At 38.5% G+C, this 9,697-nt stretch overlaps 2 protein-coding genes across 18 annotated transcripts in view; one reads left to right on the top strand and one right to left on the bottom strand.

The window, feature by feature from the left end:
- The window catches only part of NTNG1 (netrin G1), a 151,533-nt gene that overhangs the window by 50,084 nt on the left and 91,752 nt on the right, over positions 1 to 9,697 (bottom strand). For all 10 annotated transcript variants that reach the window (XM_017834261.1, XM_017834269.1, XM_017834260.1 and 7 more), the window contains exon 4: positions 8,505 to 8,677. In XM_017834261.1, coding sequence (XP_017689750.1) covers positions 8,505 to 8,677 — 173 coding nt within the window. The remainder of the gene's footprint in view (positions 1 to 8,504; positions 8,678 to 9,697) is intronic.
- Positions 1 to 9,697, top strand: part of LOC108506860 — a 50,506-nt gene that overhangs the window by 27,442 nt on the left and 13,367 nt on the right. For all 8 annotated transcript variants that reach the window (XM_017834276.1, XM_017834277.1, XM_017834270.1 and 5 more), the window contains one exon: positions 612 to 763. In XM_017834276.1, coding sequence (XP_017689765.1) covers positions 612 to 763 — 152 coding nt within the window. The remainder of the gene's footprint in view (positions 1 to 611; positions 764 to 9,697) is intronic.

Below are 9,697 nucleotides of genomic sequence, written 5' to 3'. Positions count from 1 at the left end.
TCCTACACACACACACAAATATCCTTTCCTTTCTCTCCTGAACAGATTGTAGCAAAGGGAGAGGTTTTCCTGCAAGTCTGCTCTCCTCATTTTTACTGTATTTCAAAATTTTCAATGAATTCATAGTGATAAACGCTTCCTGGGCAGAGAATAATGAACACAAGGTGCCTGCTAGTCTGAGGGGCTCTGGATTAACCTTGCAAAGGTGTCTTCAGGTTCTGTTTCAAAAGCTATTTCTGTCCGTTTTTTATTTCTGAGTTGGTGTGATCTTCTGTAACCAGACTGATTTTTGTAATACCAGGTATCCCTGTGTGTGGTGTCTGGCCTTGATAGTGCACTACTTTATGCCCTTCTTACTAAAGAGAGTGAGAATGACACCTCTGAGTTTGTCTGGAAAAGAGTTGGTTATGTGGGGCCATGAAGCAGGATCTATTAACACACTGTGAAAACCGCACATATGATGGGAAAATTATTCTTAGAACGAGTGTTTTTGTGAGATCTGGAGTTACATATTGAGGCTAGCTCTTACATTCAGCTGAGCTGTATTTGGTGCAAGTCCTTAGGTAATGAGGCACAGGAGGTGTGATTCTCTCTCTCTCCCTCTCTGTCAGTGTGGAGGCAGGCGAAGGCCTAAGCATGCATCTCCTCCTGTGCCGCTGCTGCTGGGGACACCAACACACTGCAGTCATCCCACCACTGCCGGCCCTTTGGATGGACCTGCTACGTTATGTGACATGGATCATTTCCAGTCAGCCTTGTATCTGTGAGTACTTTGCAGCAGCAGGGAAGTGATGTGAAAAGGTTATAGAGATAAAGGATCAGGCCCATTATGTCCCTTGATGCACAACTCTATTCAGCCAGGCATAAAGAGCAAATAAAACCAAGTGATTGAATTCACATATATTCAGTTGTTAAACCAAAGCAATGTTCAGTCTAAATTATCTTCCAGTTGAAATCACTGGGATGGGTATTAATGGTAATAGTTTTAGAATGAGGAGACAGTGAGTAAAGCGTGCAAAGAAAGTTCAGGGGTAGCTACTGGCCCCAAAATGGCAAACATTGCAGTAAAATGTCACTAATACTATTTATTATTTTTGACTTGACTTGAGGGTGGTGGTTTAGTATATTACATGTTCACTGTAAGTGCATCTAAATATATATGCATTACTTGAGAGGAAAAAAACCCTGATGTTTTCCTTTTATATGATCTTCTGAATCTGCCCTGTAATTTTCTCGTTTCCCCCGCTTCCAGAAATGGGTTGTTTTAGCTCTTAGCTACCATGGAGCTGGCTATTGAGAACGAAGAAAAAAGCAAATCACATGCTAGCAAAGAGAGACAGTTTTTGATTTTTTCTATAGTTTGTGTCAGTGTGAAATCCATAACACAAAGTAAAAGGATCAGGATTTCTGTGAGAAGGGTCACACTGCTGCTTCCAGTCTCCTACCCTGCAGACCCTCTCAGCACCTTCATTGTCAATGCCCATGTGAGCGTCTGCCAGCAGCACAATAATGTAGCCAGGCTGCACCTCTTCCTGGGCAGGGAGTGTGTGTGGAATAAAGGAATTATTCTGTCAATTCAGTCTTGGCTACCATCTTTCCCATGGGCTTGTCTGTCTCTTCTCTATCACAACTTAAATGTGCACCTGCCATATGACAGGGTGCGAGGGACAGGGCTCACAGCTCACTCACATTCAGGAAAATGGTGTCACCAAGAGCTCAGTGTATTATCCAGGTGAGATCAATACAGCCCAGAGACTCAGAATTAGGACTGTCTCCCATGAAGGCATGGCTGGATATGATAGTAAATAATGCAGTCCAGGTATGAATCTGTATTAATTGCTGATCAAAGCTGTGTGAGAGCTTTTCTGACAAAAGAAATGTCTTTATAATTACACTCCACACCACATATTTAACTCTTCAACAAGAACAAAATATAGAGCCTTTTATAGCAAAGAGTCAGAGCAGGCAGGTCAATGCCACACCCAGTCTTTTGGTAGAATATCTGTGCTGCAGCATCACAGCACTTCCTACAGTGAGTCCTTCTTCCCTCTGCAACTCCTTCACTGAGCCACTGAGCCTGCAATATCAGATCCTCAGCATCAATATCAGAAGTTTTGAATTCTCTAGTAATTTAAAGCTCTGAGAAGCTAGAGGATCCTGGCATCTTGTAACCCCTCAAAGGGAGTGATCATTATGATCACAGGACTAAACTTTTCATGTATTGCTAAACCTGTTTTCAAACAAAGGACCACACTCTGTGAAAGAAAATTCTTAGGAAATTTCACAGGTTTCATTCAAGGGCCCTGGAACTCCTGCTACTGTTAATTTTGCAGTTGTTTGCTCTGTAAAGATTGAAAATCTTTCAATGCCCAGAAAAAGAACTGCTTAGATGAAGTTTGTTATCCCTCACCTCTCCTTTCTCCAGTGATATTACCAGAAATAAACGGGACAGAGGAAATACTTAGTTATTGCTTTATTGGGTAACACCTTTTCAAATTTGGACTTTTTTTTGTTATATTTTAGTGAGTCCAAACCAGTATTGAAAACTCTGTCTGGGAAACTCCCAGTGAGATCAAAGGATTTTTTTTTTTAAGTAATTGTAATTTATTGATAGAATATCAGAAACTTTGAAAAGCCCGAAACTTAGACCACTTATAGCACCTTGAGCATCTCAAAACAGAAACTTTGCCTTCCCATGCTGCTGCTGCTGCTTAAAGACTAGAACTCTCTTTCATTTCACCTCTTCACTGTATATGGCAAAAATAGAGTTGTTTGAAGCCAGTGACGTATGGAAGCAATTCATTTCCCAGCAACAGATGCCACCATAACCAGCACAAACAACCAACTCAGCAGGGTCATGCAAGAGGGTAGAATGCTGAAAAATAATTTTTCAAGCCCTATTTAAAAAAAACACAGCACATTATTTATAGTGCATTGTTTTTCAGTACACACCTGCAATGTTTTGCTGGCTATTGCACTGGATACCTAAGTGAAGGGAAGTTAGTTTATCACTTGCAGTTTTTCCTGACATTCCTGTCTACCTGAATGCTCTTGATACACTGCAGTTTTGCCCTCACCACTAGGCTCCCGAGCCCTATACAAGTTTTGTATGACATGTTCCTGTGGCTTTATATCTTCTGTAAACTTCATGGGCTAAGATTAATATGTAATATAAAATGGGAACAATAAGAAACTTTGCTGTTTTTTAACTTAATATTGATTCATATCTTCCTTTTTCTCTTTGAAAGATTTATCAAAAGCATCAAGGAGCAATATTTTACACCCTAAGCGTAAGTGTCCCACTCCTTCAAATTGAATTATGAAGTAGGCACTGGAAAGCTCTTTCCAGTTATTTGGGAGAATGGGACCCTTAGAAAATGGGACACTATCTACTTTGAGTCTGCTTTGACAGGACAGCAGGATGTGTGATCCTTTCAGTTAGAGGGATCCACGCTACTTAGATTCCTGAACAGAAAGCACAACTTTCTGGCCAACTTCATTTATGCTGATACTTCAAGATGGCTTTGTGTCAGCAAATATTTACAGGGAAAACTGCAAACCAAGGTGAGGGTAACCGGTGCAGTTCTGTAAGTGCCATAATTTTTGCCAGAAAATGTTTCTGTCACAGCTGTGCCACAGGGACGCCTCATAAGTCTTTTCCCAATCGGGGGGGATTAAGGCTGTGCTGCTGTGATGGAAGCTGTACAATCGGAGAGGGACCCACTGCAGGAGAAATTCAGTGAACTGACTGAGACTGCCTGACTTGACTGAAAAGAACCACCAGTTTCCCACATCCTGGTCACTTTTGTTTCATGTTGAACTATGAATTAGGAAAGTCATGTAACAGCTGGGAGGTGGTTTTCCCAGAGTGTTCGGGCACTTCTGGTACAGGTTATTGGTTGTGAAGGGATTGACACAAAGCGAGCAGGCTTTGATGCATGGCAGCTCAGTGCAGTCTTAGACAGCACTATCTGAACAGAAGTGCCAAAGATGATCTAAACAAGAGGAGGAAGAAAAGGGCTAGTGCTGTCAGACACATACAGCTGCTGAGGAGAAAAGCTATCCTGTAATACCAAGTATAGAGAAGTTCAATAAGTTCACTTTGTGTGTCAAAACACATTGCAGAAAAAACTATCCACAGAATGTGGCAGCAAAAGGGAATGAATGTAATCACAAAATAGTCAATAAAATAGAGTGAAAATATAAAATAAATGTTAGGTGGAGACAAATGCAGAAATACTCCATTTGTTAGTGCCAGTAAACAACAGAGTATTCACTATCTTTCACAGGTAAATCATGGAAAAATGTTTTGCATTCTCCTGAAAAACTCATGATGACTTTAAATGAGAAGAACACAGAAAACAGTTTTATATTAAGGTTTATGCTTTGACTGCAGAATAATCTGGAATGGCTTGTGTTTCATGAGCTGTACCTTGAAAAGGTATGATAAAGTCTTATTGGTCACAAAAAATGGCAGAAACAGAACAATGAAAGTAACAGAAGTTATAGTTGGGAAAGATTTGGAAATGGACATTATGCTTCTTGTTGAAGCTGAGCAAATTTCCCAAGTTCAGAGAATCTCAAAAAAAGGATCTTTTTATTTTGTGAAAAAGAGAAAAAAATAATTTGAGTGTTTCATTTATACAACCATTTTTAACTGTATCTTATTTAAGATACATTCACTCCCTTAGATGGAAAAAACCAGACTTTTAAAATTGGAGAAAGGATGTATTACTGGGACACTGTATTACTGGATTATATAAAGTGTCCCCAGGGAATTGAAGTAATATATGAAGGGAAGTTTAGGCTCAAACCAGATAAGTTACTTCTATCAACATGTTCCAGCAACTATTTACAGAATTCACACCTGACTAGGGATGGTATAATGCTAGAGCTGCATTGCTGACCACAGGATGGAGATGGTGACATAAAGGCAACAGAGTAAGGAAAATTACATTGGCTGTGCAGAGAGTTTACACAATACTGCAAAAGTGCATATGCTCCAACACATAAGGCCTTAAATCAGAAAGTGACAAAAGACATGAAGCTTTACATACCATAAATGATGCTGCTTGTAGCAAGTAATCAGACAACCCACAAGAAGAGAAGCTGATTTAGTTCTGGAGTAGGTACATAGGACCCAAGTCAAGAAGTAGTTATCAGAGAACCACTTCTGGACTGAAAGTCAACATGTTTTTGAGAAGGAAAAGGATAAAAAAAAAATCCACTGCAGTAATATTTAAGCTTGAGAGAGTGAGCAGCGAGCAGCTTAAAATGAGGAAGTTAGCTAAAAGAAAAATGAAAAGAACATCTAAAAAGATATAATGCAAACAGCATGGAGGCAGGCTGGAGACAAAGTGTATGAGAGACTCAGAATAATCACATATAACTCATAATTTTTTTTTCTTAAAATATAAAAATCAACTCTCTTTTAAGCTAAAAAACCCCAACCCCAAATTGAAAACAGCAGAATGTAGATGATTTTGGAAAGACACCCTTCAAAAGTGTAAGTCTTCTCAATGAAGAAAGATGGGGGGGGGAAAGCATAAAATCTGTCAATTTAAATATAAACCACAGTATTTTGAGAATCAACTTTCTCCAGACACAAAAGTTAATAATTCTTTTTTGTTAAAATAACCACAGTAGAAGCAGAAGGCCTCCCAGAGAGATGACTAGGAAGACAAGCAATCAAGGTATTATTAATTAATATTATGGTTAATTAATAATTTAATATTGAATCAAATGGTTTAATTAACATTGAATTTAAGAATTTAATTGAATTTAAATTGATATTGAATTTAATTAATTGTTTTCACTGATGTTCACAACAAAGAAGGTTAGAGAGATTCTCACAATCTGAGGAACCTTCTCAATGTTTGTCATCATCTGGAGTAAATGATATCTAACAACAAGAATTGCCATAAGGAGATGTACACCTAAGAAGTATTTTGAAGGAACTTAAGCATGATGTTTCTGAACTAACTCCTGTAGCATATAACCTGTTGCTTATGCCAGCCTTGATGCCAGAAGAAATGTTTTAACTGTGGTACCATCTTAAAAAAGGACTCAAGGACTGATCCTTATAGTAACAAAATATAAAGCAGACACATTTTTATGCTATTGTAAAAGAGCCATGTTGTTGTCATGTCTAGAGTATTGTGTAGTTTTAGCCTAACCAAATAAATAACCAAAAAAATAACACCATGGACCCAGAAGAGACGAAGAAAGCACAGATGACCAGACATGTGACACAGTTTTATGGTAAGATGAAACAGACCAGGATTTGTCATTTAGAAAATTGGAGTGGATAATGTCACATCTATGTCATGATACATGGTATAACAGAGCTAAATAGGGGTGTGTTATTCTATGTTCCTTCCTATCTAAGGAGGTATAGGCTTAACCATTTAAAAACATTTAAAACAAACAACATACCTTTCACTCATTATCTCATTAAAATGTGAAATGTATTGCCATAACATATCACTGAGATCAAGCTTATATCATCTGGTTCTCTCCCGCTGCTCAGCAGCGAGCAAACACTGCGATTATGATGGAGGGTCCAGCTCAAAAAGCCAGCTTATTGCTGGTGACTGAGAAGGCAAAGAATAAATCCTTCCTGCTTCTTCCTGTTTACCATAAATTCCTGCTGCTGATCATTGCTGAAGTCAGGAGTTGAGGGGACATGGAGTGTTCATCAGCTCCAACAAGGTTCCGTTTTCATGATGTTATCATCATAATAGTAATAATAATAAACCTCAGAAATGACTGCCTGTTATTTGTGAAACGTTTTGATTTTTGACAACTGGGTATCTGATGAAATTCACTAATATGGTTTTAACATAAAGTTGTTTTAACAAGCTTCAGACATCCTTTAGGTGGGCACTAATTCCACTGTTCCGTCTGGTGTGTGCTCAACTGCCTGGAAAGGAGGTAACTGACACAGCAAGCAGCATTTAGCAAGATCACTGTTTTCATGTTCAGATGTATCTTGTCACTAGGTTAGATGAGTAGCAGCTGGAGTAGCAGCTGCATTTTTTTATGTATACATATATTTATAAAATATGTATGTATGTGTATACATATGTATGTGTGTCTATGTAAAAATATACAGATAAAATCAACCTGGTAAATCTCACAATTTTTCCCAAACATAGCTTTAAACTATTAATTCTGTGAGCCACACTCACTTTTTGTATGTGAAAAAAGTGAATACTCTTACAAAATGTTTTTCCCCGGCTTCTTGGAAGTTCATTTTTTTTTCTGCTCAGTAAGAATTTTATCATAATTTCATGCCCCCACACTTCATGGTCTGTTACTTGGTCTATTACTCTCACATTTTACTTGATAAGGTCCTGCTTCCTATGATCTTCATTTCTGAGTTTTGATTCTTCACAGCTGCTGCTTTGAAGTCTTAGATAACATTCTGAGCATTGCACACTGTTCCTGGTTTTAAACTTTTCATTCAACTGCAGTTCATAGCTCTGTTTCTCCCAAACAACTTTTCAATAAATGTTACATTCTAATATTCTAAAATGAATGTTTTGCTTTTAATCAGGGCAGAACTGTGCACTCCTTTCTTAAAAATAGCTAGTAACTTCTGTCAAAAGGTTTATTCTCATTTTCAATCCTTTCTTCAAAGGAATTTAAGTCTGTTGTTACTCAGTTCAGGAGGATTCTGAGTCACTGTGTATTTCACATGTGCAGGGAAGTGAGAACTGATGCTCATACTTGTCTTTGTGCCCTCTCTTTCACCACCATATTCTTTTTGACCCAATCCTGTCCAGGACCTGGCAAAGCAGCTGTCAGTAACTTACTCCTCTGGATAACATGAAAGTGTGCTGGAATAGTGAGTGTGTGTGTTGTTGAATGGCTGTTAGCTGGAACCAAGCAGACATAAAACCTTAGGTTTAGCCCTTGCTTTCCCTCTTGATCTACAAGATCTAAAAGAGTGAAGATGAATCTGGACTGCAGGTCACCATCGGGTAAATATTTCCCAACCTTTAGATCTTTAGTTATTAATTTGAAAAAATTGGTCTGTGGGTTTTTTTCACTTTCTTGAACGGACAAAATATGAGCAAGGACCTCATCTCACATGTTGAGCTGAGGGTGTTTCCAATCTCAGGGCAATAAGGATGTATGAATGGAGAGCTGAGGTCACTGTGGCTGGAGCAGTACTGCAGATATTCGCACTGTTTTCTCTCCTCTGTGTGTTTTTTCTGGGAAGAGTCCTAATTTTTTCATACCTTAGACCTTTCTGTGCAGTGTCCACAGATATGTCTATGGATACAAACATGCAGTTCTCATGTAAGTTATTTACAACCATGTGAGAGCACAGATGATGCATACTTAGAATTAACACTTGCAAATTGACACCTTGTTCAATTATACACACTGAGTCATAAAGAAATGACAAACTTTTGCCAGCATTAATCTTTCTTCAGAGTCATGATATGGGGCAGAATTATAATAATGAAATATCCTTATTATACAAAACTACTTACAGATATTAGCAGTGCCCTTAGGTATAGGCAGATAAGAACCAGGGCTCCATGGTCGGCCCTGGTAATTCTTCTTGCATTTTCCACAGTCTGGGCCAGTTGTGTTATGCTCACATTCACAAAGTAGTCTTTTGTTTTCTTCTTTACAGCCAGTAGCATGAAGGTTGCACTTACACCTATTTTTAAAAGGCAAAAATAAAACAAAGTGGGGTGAGGTGGGTTTGAGTTCAGATCATCTTAGAAAAGCATGTCCTACAGCAACCACTTGATCTCTGTGTTGTGGCTGTAGTATTGTTCTGCCGTGCTTTGTAAATAGCAAGTTGCAGTATCTTCAGCTTGCACAGGCCTAAAAGTAGAAATTTCACCACAACTCCAAGATGCTGAATCCTTTCTTGTTTTCACTAATTCAGCTCCACTGAGAGCAACTAAATTATTCATAATTTTTACTACAGACTGGTCTATAATCTTGTAGGAATTCAAGAGTTACTCACTATTCCCAGGAACAAAACAAGTGCTCTGCTCATGTCCTTAGAGAATCTGGCCCAAATTAAGATCCAAATTAGGCCCTGAGAAAACAGACTTCAGTTAAACATCCTCTGCAATGCCACGCTTTGGTAGAAGGGAAGCTCACTATAATGATGTCTTGCCATTGTTCAGAAACTAGTGTCTTGCTATTCTTTTTCAGCAAGTGCTATTCTTGCTCAGCAAGCACTATCTTGCTCTGAAAGGAAAAAAAAATTTCCTGCTGTAATTTGATATAGCTGTAGTCACTGAAGGTCAGAGGAAATATTTTGGTAGGCACACTTAGTTTTACTTGGGAAAGAACACCTAATTGAACCTTGTGACAAAATCATTAGATAAACTGGATTCTGCATCTGGTCTTCGAACAATTGTATTTTCTTTAAATTCCCCTCTTTCCCTGAAACTGGGACACTTACAGAGTGGGAAGTTAGTTTCATAAACAGTAAGGCATTGTCACCTCTTTCCATCCCTTTCCAACAGATATCAAAGTCAGCTCAAATCTGTTTCTGTTGGGGGCTGGAGGGAAAACTAGTATTTAACGACCTTTCCTGTTTGTTTTCCTCATGATTGTACATCTAGTGATTTAAAGGGTTCTCATGTGGGCATGTCACCTGTTCCATACAGTGACCAATAATTAGAGCAAAACAACACATGGAATGGCCAAGTGCAAATTA

This window comes from Lepidothrix coronata, unplaced genomic scaffold (assembly GCF_001604755.1).
Source record: "Lepidothrix coronata isolate B3197 unplaced genomic scaffold, Lepidothrix_coronata-1.0 Scaffold231, whole genome shotgun sequence".
NCBI classification, from domain to species: Eukaryota; Metazoa; Chordata; class Aves; order Passeriformes; family Pipridae; genus Lepidothrix; species Lepidothrix coronata.
The sequence above is the reverse complement of the archived record's forward strand: the minus strand, read 5'-3'. Positions and strand labels throughout refer to the sequence as shown.